The 19,519-nt window shown below is 36.5% G+C and overlaps 2 protein-coding genes and 1 long non-coding RNA gene across 3 annotated transcripts; 1 reads left to right on the forward strand and 2 right to left on the reverse strand.

Moving 5' to 3' along the window:
* The first annotated feature begins 6,201 nt into the window (after positions 1-6,201).
* On the forward strand, positions 6,202-10,934 carry LOC125188254 (rho-associated protein kinase 2). The gene is made up of 8 exons (XM_048085023.1): positions 6,202-6,622; positions 6,945-7,145; positions 7,276-7,398; positions 7,488-7,525; positions 7,630-7,687; positions 7,839-9,488; positions 10,077-10,169; positions 10,549-10,934. Exons 1-8 carry the CDS (start codon positions 6,560-6,562, stop codon positions 10,774-10,776), a joined length of 2,454 nt encoding a protein of 817 aa, XP_047940980.1. The 5' UTR covers positions 6,202-6,559; the 3' UTR covers positions 10,777-10,934.
* On the reverse strand, positions 6,635-7,388 carry LOC125188255. Its single transcript, XR_007170717.1, has 3 exons — positions 7,274-7,388; positions 6,911-7,062; positions 6,635-6,754 (listed from the first exon to the last, which is right to left on the reverse strand). It is a non-coding gene; the product is annotated as an uncharacterized LOC125188255 (long non-coding RNA).
* A 317-nt stretch (positions 10,935-11,251) lies between the features above and the next one.
* Positions 11,252-18,726, reverse strand: LOC125188253 (protein SHORTAGE IN CHIASMATA 1). Its single transcript, XM_048085022.1, has 7 exons — positions 18,302-18,726; positions 17,360-17,452; positions 16,650-16,721; positions 14,830-16,152; positions 13,912-14,421; positions 11,734-13,383; positions 11,252-11,660 (listed from the first exon to the last, which is right to left on the reverse strand). Exons 1-7 carry the CDS (start codon positions 18,590-18,592, stop codon positions 11,529-11,531), a joined length of 4,071 nt encoding a protein of 1,356 aa, XP_047940979.1. The 5' UTR covers positions 18,593-18,726; the 3' UTR covers positions 11,252-11,528.
* Between the last annotated feature and the right edge of the window lie 793 nt (positions 18,727-19,519).

Here is a 19,519-nt window from a genome sequence, read left to right on the forward strand (position 1 = left end):
ATGAAAGTAGCACAAGCGATTGAGAGAATTATAGAGATTGAAGGATTAAATGCTGAAATTGAAGAAAGGGAGGAGGATCTGCTAGGACTTTGATTAACAATTATAGCCTTTTGCATTTTTCTAATTATTTTAAAAAAAAAATGAGACTGCCAAATGGCATGTTAAAATTGCATCTCACCTAAAATCTAACGGTTCAAATTGGTGGCACAGTGTCACTCAAAATAGCGTTGTCATTTTAATATCTCCCTACGTGGTATACATAGAATTGAGATGAATTTGATTTCTTCTAGTTCAAATATTGTTGTACATGAGTCATGACTTTGACTTCTATTTTTTTTTTTCTTTTCAAAACATTATGTGTGTGTATTTATATCTAGTAATAGATTTAAATTTGGTAAAAGCAAATATATTGATTGTTGGCCCGTTTACAAAATGAAATTTTTTTAGTTATAGGTAATTGTATGTTGCATTTTCAAAAGTCATCGGTCACGAAGGATGAGGAATTTAGTCTAAAATGATGAGATTGATAGTGCTCGTGATTCTGCTATTAATATTGTTTATAATGAAATTTTCAAAACTTAACCTTTATTGATTAATGATGTTGAACGTGATGTTTTGAATATTCTTCTTGGATTGGTTCCTTTAAAACTTACCCTGATGCAGAAGAGTACGATTTCAAATAGATTTGTCCGCCAATTATCATGTCCCTTACTTTAGTCAATCGTCATTTTTTCCTCTACAGAGCCGATTATTATCACTGTGCTAGTCCAACGTTCCGGCATATACGATAGCAAATTTATGGCTCGAATCTCGTATGCAATTTAATATCAACCGATATTAGATGCAAGTTGACATTATTGAACTTGTTCAGGTGTTGATAAACTTGTTTTCTCTTTAACATTTTATAAGGAGAAAAGTAAAACAATCATAAAAGTTCCTTATTCTCATTTGGTCACCTCTTGTGTATGGGCCAATTTATCGGGCTGTTTTGGGCCCAGCTTATAACGAGCATTTCAAAAAAATGGCGAATAATATACAAGGTCATTATGATCATAATTTGTAATCTTTCATTTCGGTCCGTCCCACATAATTTGTCTCACTTCACTTTTATCATTTTTGGTAATGGACCTCATATTCCACTAACTCATTCTTACTCACATTTTATTATAAAACTAATATATAAAGGTAGGACCCACATTCCACTAACTTTTTCAACCCACTTTTCATTACAATTTTTAAAACCCGTGCCCGGTCAAAGTGACCCGAATTATCCAGGACGGAGGGAGTATAATTTTTCAATCCTAACTCTTTAATTAAGCGGACTAATTGGTCCAACCCATGCACTTACATCCATATTTGAAATGACATTTTAAATCAAATACTCCATCAACTTCGAAGAAAATTGGCGCCACTCCTTTGCATCATCTCAAACACATTTAATAGGAAACGAGGTATTTAAAAACTGGGGGAAGATTCTCACTATGGCCAAGAATGTGAAAAAAAAGCTAGATTGATAGACACGGAAGACACGAGATTGTGGGTTGGCGACCTCTATCGCTTGATCATTTAGATCATCCACATCTATGCTCTTGCCAAAGAGCATGGATGTGGATCCAGACCCACTTTTATTCATTTTTTACTCCATGCTCTTTGGCAAGAGTACAACACCCACATCCATACTCTTTCGCAAGGACATGCTCAAGGGTCTCACCGTTCCATTATTTAATTTAAATACTTTAATTACTAAAAACATTTCTACAATATAAAATTTACATAATTAAATCCTAAAAATAAAAATTACATAATTAAAATCCTAAAAAATAAAAAATACATAATTAAAATCCTACAAATTAAAAATTACATAATTAAAGGCTAAATAAATACTCCCGTGGAAGACTAGTCCTCTATCCCCAATATTTTTCAGAGACCTCGTATCTTTGCCAAATGTGAATCAAGTTGCTCGGGAGTCATTCGAGACCTATCAGCCATATTGAGTTGAGCCAAGAGAGGCCACAACAAGTTGGTGGGGGGTTGAGGTGGCACAAAGGGAGCGAGAGCGGAAGCGGGAGCAGGGGCGGATGGAGTCGCGGCGCGACGGCGGTTGGCCGTCGCCTTCTTCGTTCCTTGCGGCCGGTGTTGGGAACTGCTCGGGCCGGCGTCGGGGCTATCCAAGTTAGCTCCGGCAAGTTGGCTAGCCACCTCATCCTCGCCGGCGTCGGATAGGGATACCGACCTCGACCATTTGCTGGAGGAGGATGCTACGCCTCCCTTATATTTCTGATGATCGCGCACCTCCTGCCAAGAGCTGAGGTACTTGAACGGTTTGTAATGTCGGGATTGGTAGGTCGCCAAGGCGGCACTAATGATGTCGAGTTCGCTCTTGCCACTCCCCGCCGACCGCTTGATACAATCATGGAACCCGTGCATCAAAGCTTGTACCTGTAGCTAGCTTCAATCAGAATTCTGCCCATCGAGATGACATTCAAAAGATCCGAAACTGCCATCAATATCTTCGTTTTCGAGAGAGCTTCGCGTGAGTATCTTACACGCCCCAATCGGAGGCCGGAAGAGGGAGTTATGGCTGTTCTACTGAAGCCGCGCTGTGCAGAATGGATCATAAAATACCGCTCCTGGAGGAAATGGATCATAAATTACTTGGATCCACATCACCGCTCCTGTAGGTAATACCCCTGGAACTTTTGGATTTATTCGTTGGCTTTGAAGATGGCATTGCGTACCATACTCTCATTGCGATAGATGGTTCCATCCGGCCGGTTTTCATTGTACCGACGAGAGACGCGTCAACAAAACCTATCCCCGCTTTGGTTCGTGCCAACCTCCGGATCTTCAGAGATAATCAAATAGGCTTTGAATAATTGATCCATCTTCGACGGAGTGTACGGGGTGCGGACACCACGAGGAGTAGGAGTAGGAGTAGTTTGAGAGCATCTTGGTCGTCCACCGGGTAAGGCCGGTAGCCACCCGGAACTTGAGAACCTCGGGTTTGAGGAGGGGCCGAGAATTGCGTTTCCGGACTAGGGAATGGTTGTGAGCCGAACCATTCGTGGTTCCAATCGCGGGAGGCGGAGGGGTGATCGCAGGAGCCGGACATTTTTTTTTGTAAGAGTGAAAGATTGAGAATTGAAGAGAGAATTTAGATGAGAATTGTGTAGCGTGGTGTGAAATTTTTTGTGTGGAAGTGGGGGTATTGATAGATGAAAAAGTGAATTTTGGAAAAAAAAAATTGAAAAATAAATTAAAAGTGGAGAGAATACGGTTATAATTTATTGGGAAGTGGAATTTTTTTTATTTAGAAACGATTTTTTAAATTAAATTCAATTTTTTTAAAAAAAATATGCCAACGGCTGGCCAATCCCGTCGCGCCACGTCAGCCTGCTCAGCGGCACAGACGTGCTCGATGCATCGAGCAGCGCCGTGCCAGCGGCGAGCAGCGCTACAGATGCTCTTAAAATTGAATATTGATGCCTCCTTAAAGAATGGGTCGGGTTATACCTTTGGGGGAGGTCTGATTAGAGACGCAGCGGGATTATGGAGGTATGTCTTTGTTGTTAACATTGGAGTTTGTTTTATTCTAACTGCATATATTTGGTGCTTGTATCACGACCTACATTTGGCTAAGTCTCTAGCTATCCGTAAGTTGGAAGTAGAAAGTGATAGTTTTGTTGGAGTGACCATGATCTTGAGACATTTTGAAACTTCGATCAATTGTTGCTCTGAAGTAAAATGGGTACGTGGATTACTCCAGGATTTCGATTTTGTGGCTCTGCATCGTGTGCATAGCCATAAAATAAAACTGGGACAAAGTGACTCCTTGCATTATGGATTTATTCAGTACTGCTTTTAAAGCAAGAAATCTGATTCATATTTCGAAGGCCATCTTCATAAGCCCAAATGATAATCGGCTTTATGTTGAAGAATCTAATTTATTTACACTATTTATAAAGAGCATAAATTTTGTTACAAAACCCAAAGTAATTGCTTTTTATGTAGGTATTTTGTGTTGACCTGTGTAGTAATTGTTGAGTACTATGATTATTACTTATCAAAAAATCTCAAAATTGTCATCAAATTAATTAATATTCTCGACCGAGCTTAAATCTTTTTATATGTTAGTACATAATTTAGTACTCCCTACTATCAAAAGAATTACTGGTGACAGTTTAATTTATAAGACGGCGGTCCTCCAAAATTAGGCTAAGAATCACCTAAAAATAGTTTTAAAAAACTGAAATAACCAAGGCAAATCGATTATAGCTATAATTTTCTCTTTACCCTCTTAGCAATTTATTTATTTTAGTTTATTTTTATTTTTGCATTTTCAGATTATTTTTTATTTTGTTATTCTATCCATCAACCAAAAAATGTTACATTCGTGGATAATACAAATTTTAATATGAAATTGAAAAGGCATAAAAGAGAAAGATCATGTGAATGAAGTACTATGAGATAAAAAAAAAATGACTAACAAATTGAGAGTAGCTTTCTAATTCGAGACTAATTTTGGTGGATGCACGAAAATAAAAAGATTAAACTATTTTTTTAAATGAATGAAGTATTATTAATGAAAATAATACGGTTTCTTGTGAAGCAGCTATAAGAATCAAAATTACAAAGTAAAGCGCCATAAATGATGCGGTCCTGCTTTAAATTTGCTCAGCCATCAATGGCGTAACATATTGAAAAGGCAGAGAAAAAGTTGCAGTACAAAAAAATCAAAGACGATAGTCGTAATTTTATTTGTATTTAATTGGACTTCGTCAATCTTGAAGGGTGAGTCTTCGTCTTCATCTATTTGTATAATTGTCATTAACCATTCACACTCCACACAAACGTTGGATGTGTATATACTAATGTTCTATAACTTTTTTTTTCGAATGAGGGCTTCTATTTTATTTCCAACTGTTTTTTCAAATACACATCTTAACTTGTTATTCTCTTTATTTCAACTATAACTTGTTTGAAGAATTGAATAGTAGTATTAATAAATAATACCGAGTAATAATTTAAACGTATTGCTGTAATTATCCCTAAAACAGTGATTAAAATAAAGAAGAGCCAAAGAGAAATAATGGTAGAGTCGCAGCACATGTATTCACGTGTCGGTCCAAATTTCCAGATCAATTGTGCAGGCATTAAAGGAACAATATGGGACTCATATTTACATTTACAACAAATTAAGATGACCCCACTTTTTATTTATCAAATTTAATTGCGTGACCCCTCCCAAGCACAGCTTTCATCCACCAATTGATGCCCACTTATTACCAATATAATAAAGCTTATTATAGATGCTCAATTATTTGTAAGGGTGTATCCCTCACAAGTTCCAAACGGCACCAAACTGAATCATAAATCATACTCACATTCATTTAAAGCACCCATAAATGATGAAATATGTCACGGCTTCTTTCTCGTGTACACCCTAATAGCAAACGCAACATGACACACACCCATCTCAATTAAAATCATACTATAACTAATTACTTATAGTCATTGCATGATCGATTTAGTTAGCTGGTAAAAGAATACTATTCTATAAGATAGTTTCCATTTGGCCAGATAGGGCAGATTTGCCAAGTAGTAGGATAATATTTACCTACTTTTATTACTAAACTCAACCAAAAGATTTGTACATGTACTCATTATCATCCTTTGTGAACAAGAATACCAATTAAAATGTTAAGTTGAACACATTGGACTCAACTAGTGATATGACCAACATCACAAAGTTCAAACACTCGTTACAACTTCACCACAATCATACATAACCGGATAGATCTATTTCGACAAAAGACAAAGCACAATTACCACGTGGAACAGTCACAAATTGTGATTAAGCAAGCACATCACTCAACGATAATTGTATCATTTATTTGAAGGTGCATATACAGAGAGAAATTTGATGCATATATGGTGGTTGGAGGGTTTTAGTCCTCCAAACAAAAGAAAAAGAAATGAGAAAAGCGACAGGCAAAAGAGAGCGACATACTTTCCCAAGTGACAAGCCTGGCACAATTTGCATCATGTAAAGCTGCAAGTTACTTGGATCCTCCATTCTTATTATTATTCTCTGACCGATCACTGTAATTCCATTTTTATATCCACTATAGAAGATTTACAATATCAAGTCTTCCTATGTTACCCACATTCTCCCTCTCCCTCTCCCTCTCCCATTCTTGCACAAACACATTAGATAGTCCACTAACCAAGAAAGTAGAAAATACATTAACTAATTCATGACAGCCACTACTTGATTAAAATACTCTAGAATAAGGAGAAATGGAAATATAGTGAAATGGCAGCCTGTTTCCTGGTACCACATGCTGTGAAAGAAACAAATCTCCTACGATCTTACTCCAAAAGTCAAAACCCAGAGACCATCCGTTTGTAACCTTATTGTTACTTCTTTGCAGCATATAAAAAACATGGAATCTTGACAATCTAGTTTATCTAACCACCCAATCATTTAGACTACCTGGTAGGCTGATACTACCTACAGAAAACACTGCAGCTCCTCCCGAATTTTGGTGCAGGAAAGATGTTCAAGCGAAGCGAGAAAAAGATCAAAGCAGTCTTCAAGATGCAGTTTCAGGCAACACAGGTATGTCAACTCAACATTGTTGATGCAAAAAACAAGTGCTGTCCATTAAACTTTAATACTACAAGTGTCTTTGGTAACAAGCTATATTTCAGAGAAGATCTTGAACAATGTTGATTATGCCCTCATTCCTCTCTGCAAAAAAATACAACTACGTATATGAGTTTGAAATCTATTGTGCTTGCGGTAAAATGCCACCAATACTAAAATGGGCAGCTAACATAGACATGATGATACTAAATATATTACACGTGAATTTAAGATTTTGGAAAGGATGCCTATCTATCTCACCCATAATTTGGCTTATGTATTGAAATAATGGCAGGTACCGCAGCTCAAATCAAAAAGCCTCATGATTTCTCTGGTTCCAGTAGATGTAGGAAAGCCTACAGTCAGATTATCAAAATCACCAATTGTTGAAGGAACCTGCACCTGGGAAAATCCTGTATACGAAACTGTAAAGCTAATCAAGGAGATCAAATCAGGAAGAATCAGAGAAAAGTTCTACTATGTGATTGTATCAACAGTAAGTGACACTCTTCTCCATCTTCGCACAAGATTACAATTCACAAATTGTGAATTAAAAAAAAGGCAGTTTTTTAGTCATGAATGGCCCCTAAACTAAAAATGACATTATGTTTTGGGGGTACTTACAGGGGTCCTCAAAATCGGGGTTTCTTGGAGAAGTCTCAATTGATTTTGCAGATCTAGCAGATGCTACCAAACCAGTGAACTTAACTCTCCCTCTACAGACTTCAAAATCTGGTGCAGTGTTGCACGTTAGTCTGCTCCATCTCTTGCACAGCATCAATCATTTCTGACTTACATAAACTATGCTGATAGCACTAACATAAATATTACAATTCAGGTCACAGTTCAGAACATGAAAGGATGTTCTGATTCAAGGTGAAGTAATAACAAGGATTATTGTTATATTTGATGTTATAATTTTGCTGAGTATGGCCCTCAGAAGTTTAACAGAAAAGCATTTATCCAATGATTTTTCTCAGATATGACGAAGATAGCGAAACCCCAGTAGAGGAATCAGATACCCCAAAATCTCCGGAAGTAAGATCTCCATGTAACCTCCCTGGTTTTAGTTTCATCTAATGAAGTCTGTTAGTACAGAACGATTCAGAAACTAAAAATGACTGAAGTATGTTATGATTCATAGCATTAACAAGAACTCTTTTCCTTTTTCATTTCCCCCCTCCTATAGAGTGATGATTTGAGTGAAGCAACATCAGTGCATGATGAACATTATGGAAGATTTGGAGATGCGGAATCAGATAATAATGATGCCCAATCAAGAGATGGAGTGAAAGGAACTTCAAGGGAAAATCACATGAAAGTGTTGGAGAGGAAGGCAGAACTTTCAGATTTAGAAGTGCAATCCCTTCGCAAGCAAATAATGAAGGAAACCAAGAGAGGGCAGCAATTATCAGAGCAAATTGATTACCTAAAGGAGGAGAGAGACACTCTTAAAGCAGAATGTGAGCGACTCAAGGTCTCAGTGTGTGAGGATGGATTTTCAAGTCATACGCCAAAAGAGACTGAAAATATGAATGCTTCGCTTGAAAAGATCAAGCAAGAACTTCAGCGTGAGAAGCAACTAAATAAAAAGTTGAAATTGCATCTACAGAAGACAGAAGATTCAAATTCTGAATTTGTTCTCGCCATGAGAGATCTTACCAAAAAATTGGAACAAAAAAATGCAGAAATATCTCGACTTTCAAGCAAAATTAAGGCCCTCCACTATGGTGCAGAGGGTATTGCAGCATCACCTAAAATGAAGATGGGTCATAATGAAGAAACTGATGAACTAGAAGACCTGGAGAGGAAGCATGGACATGTTGAAGAGATAGAAATTTTAAAGCAGGAAACTAGGTCTCTCCATTCCGAAATTGAAGCTCTCAAGAAAGAGAATACAGAGATAAAAGTGCAACTTGAGAGGCTTACTGAGGATTACGACAGTTTAGAGGCAGAAAACAAGGATATAAGCTCCAAATTCGAGCAAACCGAAACAGAAAAGATGGAACTAGAGCAAAGTTATGCTGAATGCTTGGCTGCAGAGAAGAAACTCAAACTCCAGATAGCAAGCTTGGAGATGGAAAGCAAAAGGCAGGCACGTCAATACTCAGAGTCCCTGAATATCATTGATGAGGTTGAGTTCCAGGTTGAGAACCTGCAGAAGGAACTGGAAATGCAGGCACAAATATTTCAGGAAGATTTGGAAGCAGTAACTGAGTTGAAAGTTGAGCAGGAGCAGAGGGCCATACAAGCTGAAGATGCCTTGAGGAAAATGAGGTTGACCAATGCAGATGCGACTGAGCGACTTCAGGAGGACTTCAAACAGATTTCTTCTGAGATGTCACTTAAAATAGAGGAGAATGAGAAACTAGCCCATAAAGCAGTTGTTGAAGCTAATGATCTGCGCCAGAAAAATGAAGCTTTAGAAGGATTGCTCCAGAAAGCCAGAGAAGAACTTCAAATGATTAGAGACAAACATGAAAGAACAATAAGAGAGCACTCAGAAGAAAATGAAACAATTTCTGGAGGTAAACCATATCAGAAAACAACTACAAAAGAAACAGAAACACTCCAAAGATGGAAATCAGAAAAGGAAAATCTGGAGAGACAACTAGATGCAGTGAGGAAGGAAGCAGAAAAATTCATGCATGAAAATGTCTCCATGAAGTCTCAGTTACAGCAGAAGAAAACCAAAGAAGATAACTTGCTATTACAAGTGAAGAAGCTGAGAACAACGAATAACGAAGCCAAAAGTCATCTGCTTGAACTAGAACAGGAGAAAGAAGGCCTGAAGAAAGAGATGTCGAAATTACAAGGAAACTTACGGAAAAAGGAAAAGGTTAGTACGAGGCTATATTTCCATTAGAATCATTGGATAGAATTATATATAATGAGTGCAATAACATCAAATGCATTTCTTGCTATGCTCTGACTCTATGCGGAAACAATTAACTTGCTCAACTCGAATGAGTTTGAAGCTCTTTCACATTTTTCAAAGAAATTTCAGTAGTGACATCAAATATATTTTGAACCAATCAAAGTCAGCATATAAAGGATTTTTAGAGTGAGAAATGTTTGTCAAATTGTATTCATGTTTTCATTTTGACAATGGTGAATCCTGATGACTTATAAATTGTACTCCTAAGAGCCTATGGATATTTGTTAGGGTAGGTAACAAAGTTATTAGTCATCAAGATTTCATACCTGTGTTAATATACCATTTGTGTCATTACATCCTAAACAGTATATATTATGATTCAATAACTCATAAAATACCATGAGCGTGAATCAGAATTGCTAGATAGGCATGAAAAAGCCTCTGTAATTTACTTCAACATTCTCCTTCCCTGAAATCCTTCAACAAAGATAAATAGCAATTATTTTGTATTTCTCGAAGGCAGAGTACTAACAGTGGCTAATTTGACAGGAATTGGAAAAGGCTACACTTGAAAATTGCATAAAGTCTCCAGCGAAGGAACAGAATCTTAAATGTAATACCACAGAAATCAGGAAAGATCAGGTAAAATCTAAACTCCTTTTCAGAACAATTAGAACAGGTTGGTATGAACACCAAAACAGCAGAACAAATCATGTTTTGAGGAAACATGAGAACTTCAATTTAATATCCTAGACATAGCATGGCATCTATAAGCTGAAATTTTTAGTGTAGACAATATTCATAATAAAATGAAAAAGATGGATAACAGGAAGTACCACTGTATCAAAAGTGAAAGGAAACACAAACCCCAGTCATAGTTCCAGCAAAAAGTAAAAAACGGATAAGAAAATACCATGCGCAATCATATATTGTCAATGGTCACAAGTTTGGAAAGCGTCGTCTCTTCTTTGTATAGTTCTTTTGCATCCATTTATAATGAGAGTGTTTACTTTGACTACAGGAAACTATTCCATCGCGAACTAGTGGCCAATCCAATGGTGGATGTGATGTTTCCAGCTTGTTAGGTGAAGTAGCATCATTGAAAGATAGAAATGAAAGCATGGAGGAAGAGTTGAAGGAAATGCATGACAGATATTCAGAAATAAGTCTCAGATTTGCAGAGGTAGAAGGTGAACGACAACAACTTGTTATGGCCCTCCGTAATATGAAAAATGGAAAGAAAAACTAGTTTACTGGAATAATGGTGAAACCCAACTAGAGGTCATTTAGGCATATGATATGTACATCAACAATTTCCCACATCATATAGCCCAATTTGTTGCTTGTTTCGTATCCTTCAGAGTCAATAGTAATAAAAGCCAGTTCTTCGGTCTTTTTCTTTTTTCATTATACAATTGCAGTGTTAATTTTAGTTTTCTGAAGGGATCCTTGTGAAGATTAAAACATTAACAAACCAAAATGAAAATAAACCACGTATTGGGACTATTATAAGCCCCATACACTATAACTACGAAAACATTCAGCTACAAATAAAAATAGAACTAGTGGAGATCATGTTGATGTAAAAAAGGTCAAGTAGCAGCAACTTGATGGTGATAAGCAGAACAGTACTTACGATTCTGGGATAGTAAAATCCACAAACCATTTACGCCTTCCAGCCTCTGGTTATAATTGGATAATGATGTTAGACAGTTGACAAGATATCGATGAATCCTTAGTAGAAAACTTTTGATACTACATTTATCTGTAGTTGAAACTTTTGATACTACATTTACAGAACATCTATCATAGTTATATACTGCTCTCATAATCAAGCAAAATAGATGGATGATCCCAATTCCCAACGAAAAATGTATAACCTGTATATACTTATCCAAATCCTTTTGAGATGATGTGGTTCAGTGTAGAGTCTAGTAAGTGTACTCAAGTCGTCGAATAGCTGCAACATCACCATAATCAACATTAAAGCCAACAAAACCTTTAGTTTTTGTAAAATCTACGGAGTCCATGCTTGATGCTGTCTATGGTTTTCTTTTGTGAGGCTTGGTTATCATTATCCCTCCAAATGAGCTTACTTTGCCCAGCAGTTCCATATTTCGAGTAAGATAGTATCTGCAGTTAATTAAATACTAGTTACAATGCACAAAATATATCAAAATTAGCACAAAGGATTTCATTGTTATACCTGTCTTGCTTTCTTATCAACTGGAGTTGACAAGGGACATGAAGTAGCAGCCTTCTTAGTCTTCAATGAGTCTGTTGCTTTTGAAAATCTCTTCAGTCTCTTCTCTTGAACTATTTTCTGTGGGGTGCCAGCCCCCTCATACTTGTAGAATTCAAGAATTGAAGGACTTCTTCTTTTAGTAACTTTGGATGTGTTCGCAGAGGAGCCCAGATATGGAGAGGGTAAGTCATATGAAACAGATTGCTTGTGCATTCTACTCTTTTCCCTTACTCTGTTAAGGAATTCAATTGTCCAGGGTGATCTCTGAGGTTGAGTGGAGTGAAGAGCATTTGAGAATGGTGTGCTATCAAAACTTCCCTTTTCTTGAATATACTTGTAGGGATTTTGTGAATTTCTTTCCACTATATCCTCTTCCATGAGCTCTTTGTGTTTCATCATAGAAATGTTTGTCCTATTAATGATATCATTTGGTCTGATTTCATCCCTTGAGATATGTCTCTTATCATTTGTAGAAACCCAACCAGAGCCACCCCGAAACTCAGTAGGATTAGCAAATTTGGGAAGATTGGCTGCACTGGAAGGCCATTTGTTCATTCCAGAGTTTCTTGCAGCATATTCTTTCTCAATGTCAAACAGAGTAGGTGAAAAGCTAATGCAGGTTGCATTAAACAAATCTTCTCCAAATGCTGGACTATCCTCCAAATTGATAACTTCCCCAGTAGAATCACCCAGCCGAATTCCATTTAGCTTCACAGTTCGTCTGCTCAAGTCATAGTTCACCGTGGCTGATCTCCATCTTGGACTGCAATCTCGGTCAACTGGAGGCACCCAGGCCTTTTCATTCTCATCAAACATTTGATGATCTTTTGCCAACGGGAAGTCATGAAGGCTTGATTTATCAACAGACTTCATTGCGCCAGCAGCAGAAGACCTCATCACGCCAAGATCAATATCCTGATCATGAAACAGTGATTTTTCATTGAAAGATAAACTGAATTCCTCTGCTTTAGATATCTCAGCCCTTCTTGACAGCCAGGAATCACCTGAGACAGATAATTTAGGGAAATCATGTTCAAAATCAGGAAGTGACTTTGCTAGATCCACCGGAAATAAGTCATTTGAAGGCGGATCGGCATTAAGGTTGTGTGTGTATTTAAGTTTCTTCCTCTCAGATTCACTTTTAAATTGAGCATTTCCCAAGTCTGGAAGTGATAATGAGGAGGAACAGTCTGTTATTCCTGATTTAGAATCTTCCCGCTCTCCATATTTGCTTGCTACACTCAGCAAAGCTAGGCTTTCATCAGGAATATGATAATTCTGAAGGGTGCACATTCTGGACACATTCAACGATCCCAGAAAGCTGCCAAGTCGAATATCTGAGGACAATATTGCATGAGCTGAGAGAGGATTAATTGAAGGAAAAGCAGTAAGAAAAGATTCTGCTAGGCTTTCTGAGTCGGACATTTTCGGATAGAGACCCATTCTCAACTTTGCTGCAGTATTGATGCAGGACAATACAATTTCTTCAGTCATCTCTGCTGAATATGAGCAAAAGAGCTGTATGTCAATTCCTAAGCTTGCTGCTGCAGCATAGAGTTCATCTGATGATTCCATAATGCTGCCGAGAAAATTGCTTTCTCCTTCAAATATCTGCAATGATTAAATGAAGCACCCAGTCATGGACATGCTAAAAAATAGTACTGAGTTTCGGTGAACATTTGGCCAGACCTAATCTGGACAAAGAACAGTATTGCAAAACCTGCTTTCAGAAAATTGCAATTCTTCTTAAACCCTTCCATTCCAACAATCATATTATATTCTTCCTAATATATTTATGTCCAAAAGCATGCCAATGGTGGCTATAAGACAGTAGAAAAAAAAATTAGAATTTGTCAAACAGAGTATAAGCAAAATTGAAATGATTATAAAAAAGTTGAATGAGCAACTTTCTTTACTGGTGATGAAGGTAATGAAGCTCGTGCCATACTAATTTTTCTCATGTGTGCTCTGCTTTACAAGCATCCTAAAAGAAAGTGACTTTTGTCCAATACATGTTATTTGCCATTTGCACCACGTACTCACCACCAAAGGAGGTATATAAATGACCAAAGAATTAGAATAAATAAGAAAAGGCAGCAACAAATCTTTTATAATCTTATAACTTTCAGTTGTAATTACCAGGATGCAGCAACTGAAAGCAAAACTCAAGGATGTCAAAATACTTGCTGCAACACTTTCAACGCATAAGGGCAAGCTTGAAAAGGCCTCGTCTGGCGCTGAAGCTTTCTTTCCAATATTTTTGCAGTCATACCAAGTGAGACAAACTTCTGAACTTACAATTACATCAACTGGAAGACCTATATCGCGTTCTACAACTTGTGCTCCTTGTTGCTCCATTTCAAGAATCCTCTGGTATGTGGTTCTCCTGGAAATTATCATTTCTTCATTGAAATTTCTGGTGTTCACTATTACAACTGTGTGGGGGCCAAAAGGCATGCAAGAATGATTTTGCTTTGATTCTGAACCCACTGGCATGGATTGAACAGGCATCATATTGCAGACTTCAGCATCATTTACAGCTTCCATGGGTTCACTTCCAAGGGTTTTCTTGACAGGTACAATATTTAATAGCTCTTCCAACTTCGGTTTACACCCCTCTAGAGCTGATGCAAAACCCAAATTTCTTTGCTGGTACAGCGTTCCAATAAAAATAACAATTAGACAACATAGAGACCAAATTATTGTGACCACTGAAATCACGATAATAATGCCAAACACCCACTACAATAATTGTTATTAGAAACAAAACATCAATAGAAATCCCATCCACTCAAATGCCCATAGCTTGGCATGTGTTTCAGCAATTTGAAAAGTTCAAACTTACAAATGCACAGATAACTTATAAGTTTGTGAAGTTATGATAACTACATTGATTTCATACAATCACATTTAATTAAAACATTGAAAACTCAATGAGATGATGTTTATCACTAGAATTAAAGAATTTTCCCAGCAGGATCAGTAAATAAATTACTAGGGATTTTCCAATTCCAAATATTCAATCAGTAGTACTAATATATTAGCAGACAAGCATACCTTATGCTCCTCTACATTCAAGTTCTGTACAACAGTGGTAGAACTAGCACCAGCAGAATCACCACTGAAAATACATCCTAGACCCACAGTTTTGGTATGAACTAGCTTATCTGCATGTATTTTTTCTTTTCCGAGAACATAGTTACAGGGATTGCGAAAAAACTCAAGATCACTTGACATCGATTCACCAAAACTCGGAACATTCTGAACACCAATCTTCAATAAGATATCATCCTTTTTTCTTTTTCCATATCCCTGATTCTTCGAGCTACTTAACTCTACTATACCAGGGGAATGGGGTATAGAGACATCAGAACAAGATGAGTCTAAAACCTCTGTATCCTTTTCTACATTTGGTTTACTAGAATTACTAAAATGGCCTTCTGATAAAATAAAATTCAAGATCACTATTCCTCTATCATTCGAGAACATATCAATGTCAATGTTGTAAGTGTCTATCTCCCCCAACAATTTCCAACATGGAGAATATTTAGCTGATTCACAATCACTTTCTCCAAGAAAATTCCAATCTAGATATAGACCATCGGATGCTAAAGAAGACTGCCAACCCGACAGGGACAATAAACCCTCAATCAGCATATGAAGTGAACTAGAAATTTCATGATCTGAAATAATAGGTACAGGCAGTGATTTAAAAGTGCCATCCAGAAGTGTAAGCTCATGGCAAACAACCAATTGGTTGAAACTTGTAAAGTTCATGGCTTCTCTGAACATATTTTCACATGTTTCATATTCAGTCTCCTTTGCTGAATCTGAAAGCACCTTGCAGAAATTATACAGTTCCAAATCAATAAACATGAACTCATCAAATGGAGTTGGCTCCACTGAAATAATTGAAAAGCCATCTGGGTTCCCACAGAGAGTTGAGTACTGCTGGCAATGTGACAGTTCAATAATGCTTATGCAGTCCACTTGTGATGACAAATTTATTCCTTCAAGGCAATCCATTTTTACAGAATGATGGAATGTAGAGGTTATCAAGTTATACTCCATAGAACCCAAAAGCTCTTTGTTATTACTAATTACTTCACCTGCTTGTGTCACCTCCTTCTTTTCAATATTTTCAAAACTCAACACTTCATCCATCATAAGTACTCTTCCAATAACACCCAGGCTTTCCATGTCCACTTCAAATTCTGGAAATTTAATGTTATTGGAATGATGTTTTCCTTGAACAGAATCAGCATCTTCCACAAAATCAGCCTTTTGCTCTGAGTATTCTATACTTATGTGATCAACTGAATAAAGTAATTGGTGAGTCTCAGTCAGGTCATGTAGTAGACACTCATCATTTAACAGGTCCTGCAAATTTCAGTTTTGAACTAAACAAATACGTATATTATTCATAGAAAACATAAATTGGAGAATACTAGGAACCAGCTATTTTAAAACATAACAAGAAATTAATTAATTTTCTACAAATGCATGTTAAACAGTCACGAATCAAATAGACTGTATAGAACTATCTAATCTAAGAATAAAAATTGTACGAATAACAAAATTAAATTATCAGAAGGATAGCTATAAGACTTCAAAGACAATGATGATCATTGAAGATTAGATGAATCTATGCATGTCACTATCTTTATTATGTATGGTATGGTTGTCAGTTCCTCCCTAAATGAACATAATGGTTTGAGAAGCTAATCTTTAATTACCACCTACAGCTTATCAAGCAGCATAACTTTTTAAATCAAGTTGAGAAAAGTCTGGCGGCTGACAAAGAAACTAATGTTCATTCTTAAAGAATTTCAGTGGGTAACACTATAAAGATGAAAAAATAAAGCTAAGACACTTACGTTTGTATATTCAGAATCTGGAACCACAGAAAAAATATCCATGTGCTCAATTTGGGAATGGACAGCACTTTTCTGCCAATACAGGAAGAAGAACAGAGAGATTGGAAGAAGAATAGAGAGATTTCACCGAGTGTCGCTATCAATGATGCACAGAATGATACAGTAGAAATGAATCTATCAGGCTTAAACCTGACAAGCAACACACATACACGCATGCATGCATGCATGCATCCAATTAATAGGTTCAAGTGCAATCAGAAAGGCATTTTTTAGGTTATTAATATGTCTGCTAATTCGATTTTCAAACTTCCATTTTGTTGATAAAACTAATATAGATTCATAAAGACAAACGAGAATAAAATATACATACATATCACTTCTCAATTAATTGTAGATTTTATTATTATAGTCAAGCTTTACTATCATCAAACATTTGATATAGTTTAAATAAGAAAATCCTCTATCTCCAAAACGTCCTGAACCATGATGTGTTGGTGCATCAAACCGTCTATGCACAAAAATTTTCATCTCTTGCTCGTATTTCGAAAAAATGAGGAACATCAGACATGCGTCGCAGCCATGACACTGCTATATCCTGTGTCCATATATAATATGTGATCAACAGTACACAGTGATTCGTAATCAAATACATTGATCATAATGAACATCAGAAATTAATGAATATCTGCAGAATAGGAAAGAAGACTTACTGACAGAAGCAAGGATATATCCACCTCTGGAATTTCAAATTGCACTACAGGTTCCTCCCCACCTTTATTACAAGGAACTGTTCCATCATTGTCCTGAATTACAACGAGAAAAAACAAGATTAATGTCACAGTACACAACCTGTCTAGTTATTTCTCACCATAACTAACATTTATTCTCTTCCGTAGTTAGTTCCCAAAAAAATTTGGAAAGTAGAGCATTTTTCGCACGTTATACTTTCTACAAAGATGATCACTCTAAGGAGAAAGGAAATATATATTTACATATAAATATATAAACTGAATTGTAGTCAAATTATTAAGGACAGTATATAGCAATGTACACATCTGAATATCGAGCCATAGTATTGAAGCTAACCGACTCCTAAGGGGAGTATCTGATAACAATGGGGAGAAATATGAAAGTAGAGACCATCAGGCTGAACAGAAGAAGGAAATAACATAAATGAATGAAACTAAAGGGTGAAGGCAAGGAAAATCAAGAGAGTCCATATGTTGCAGCCAAAGATAGTACGGATACGCTTAGAACATAATTTAATGAATGATAAAAGACAATTGGCTATCAACATAACTCAAGATCTTAACAAGCAGTACTGAAGATAAAACGAGAACAATAATTTCGTGATCTTCATTTCCCTTGTTAGATGGAGATTATATGTTAAAACAGTTCACTACATATAAGTTTTACAGATAATCTCAGTATGAAAGTGATCACGGAAGTGTATAATTTCATGAGAATAACTAAGTTAAGTTCGACTTGGACGTATATCTACAGAGAAAGGTAAAACTTCGTCAATCACATCTATATCTTCAGAAAATGCATTGTACCTCAAAATAAAAAATAAAAAAAACGTATCGCACCACAAAATCAAAGAGAGGAAGCAGAAAACTGAGATTGCCAGCTACCAAAATATACTAATTAACCTCATATCTTTCGTTGTTGCTGTCAATTTGAGGTTGACGAAGACCAGCATCGTCGACGAAGTGAGGGAGGACATCGCACAAGAATATTGAGAGAGCATCGTCGATCGGTAGCTTATCGATTTGGCGAGATACTCCGAAAATAGGAATTTCATCGAAAGAGTGTGTAAAAGTTGCTGAAAATGAGGAAGAATTTGCAGGAGTGAGATGGGGATGAGGCAGATGGTGGAAGGCTAGGGTTTCGACCGGATCAGCGACGGCCGTCACGTCTGCGGCGAGGAAGCGAGTGCGCATCGTGTGAGGAAAGAAGAACAGAGTTGAAATATTCGAAAGTTGTAACGGTAGATTTGCTTATATTATTGTTTTGGCGGTAACAGCCACTGAACTTTGGCGGGTTCCATCGACTCACCCCTTGCAGTAGCAGAGCAATGTCTTCTACTAACATATTGGTAACATTTTTGAAGCTCCATGAATAGGCGTGGCTCGATACAATATATCGTATCGAAAACATTATATTGGGTTTCGTTTTGAAAATATGATATAAAAGAATTTTATATCGTTATCGTATCAAAAGTTTTGATATATCGAAATATCGTTATTGTATCGAATACCTGTACATCGAAAACTATAATATATCGAAATATCGTTATCGTATCGAATACCTATATATCGAAAAATATAATTTCAAAACTGAAAAATAACACAAAAATTAATAAAACTTCAACACAATAAAATAAATAGTGTTCTTATTAGGGTTTCAATCATCACAATTCTGGAATATGTCGAAGGAAATCATAGTTTTTTCATCGAAGAAAGGTTGGATGAAGTTTATTACTTATTTCACTTTTGATTTTGATCGATTTATCATTTTGCTGATGATTTTCTCGATTATTTTTAGATTCTGTAGTTTTTTAGTGTAGATATTTCTTATATTTATACAATATCGTTCATGCATAACAATATATGCTGCTGGTGTGTGTTTTGCTTTGTTTATGTGTGTTTTGCTTTGTGTGTTGCTATGTGTTTGCATGATCTGTTTAAATGTAGATAAAATGATACTTTCTGATAAAATGATAGTTTCAGATTATAAAATGATAGTTTCTGAATGAAAAAATGATAGTTTCATGGGATAAAATGATACTTTATGTTTGTTTGTGTGTGTGTCCTGATGCTACTGCTGCTGTGTTTTTGTGTGTGTTGTTGTGTGTGTCTCTGTGTTTT

This window comes from Salvia hispanica, chromosome 5 (assembly GCF_023119035.1).
Source record: "Salvia hispanica cultivar TCC Black 2014 chromosome 5, UniMelb_Shisp_WGS_1.0, whole genome shotgun sequence".
Classification (NCBI taxonomy): Eukaryota; Viridiplantae; Streptophyta; class Magnoliopsida; order Lamiales; family Lamiaceae; genus Salvia; species Salvia hispanica.

Bases quoted from the DNA above. Each gene is read 5' to 3' on its own strand.
- LOC125188254 (XM_048085023.1), top strand. From the start codon at position 6,560: ATGTTCAAGCGAAGCGAGAAAAAGATCAAAGCAGTCTTCAAGATGCAG. The intron at 7,526-7,629 runs GTGAAGTAATAA...GATTTTTCTCAG, and splicing joins AAAGGATGTTCTGATTCAAG to ATATGACGAAGATAGCGAAA. The intron at 7,688-7,838 runs GTAAGATCTCCA...CCCCTCCTATAG, and splicing joins ATACCCCAAAATCTCCGGAA to AGTGATGATTTGAGTGAAGC.
- LOC125188253 (XM_048085022.1), bottom strand. From the start codon at position 18,592: ATGCGCACTCGCTTCCTCGCCGCAGACGTGACGGCCGTCGCTGATCCG. The intron at 16,153-16,649 runs GTAAGTGTCTTA...TGAAATTTGCAG, and splicing joins CAGATTCTGAATATACAAAC to GACCTGTTAAATGATGAGTG. The intron at 13,384-13,911 runs GTAATTACAACT...TAATCATTGCAG, and splicing joins CTTTCAGTTGCTGCATCCTG to ATATTTGAAGGAGAAAGCAA.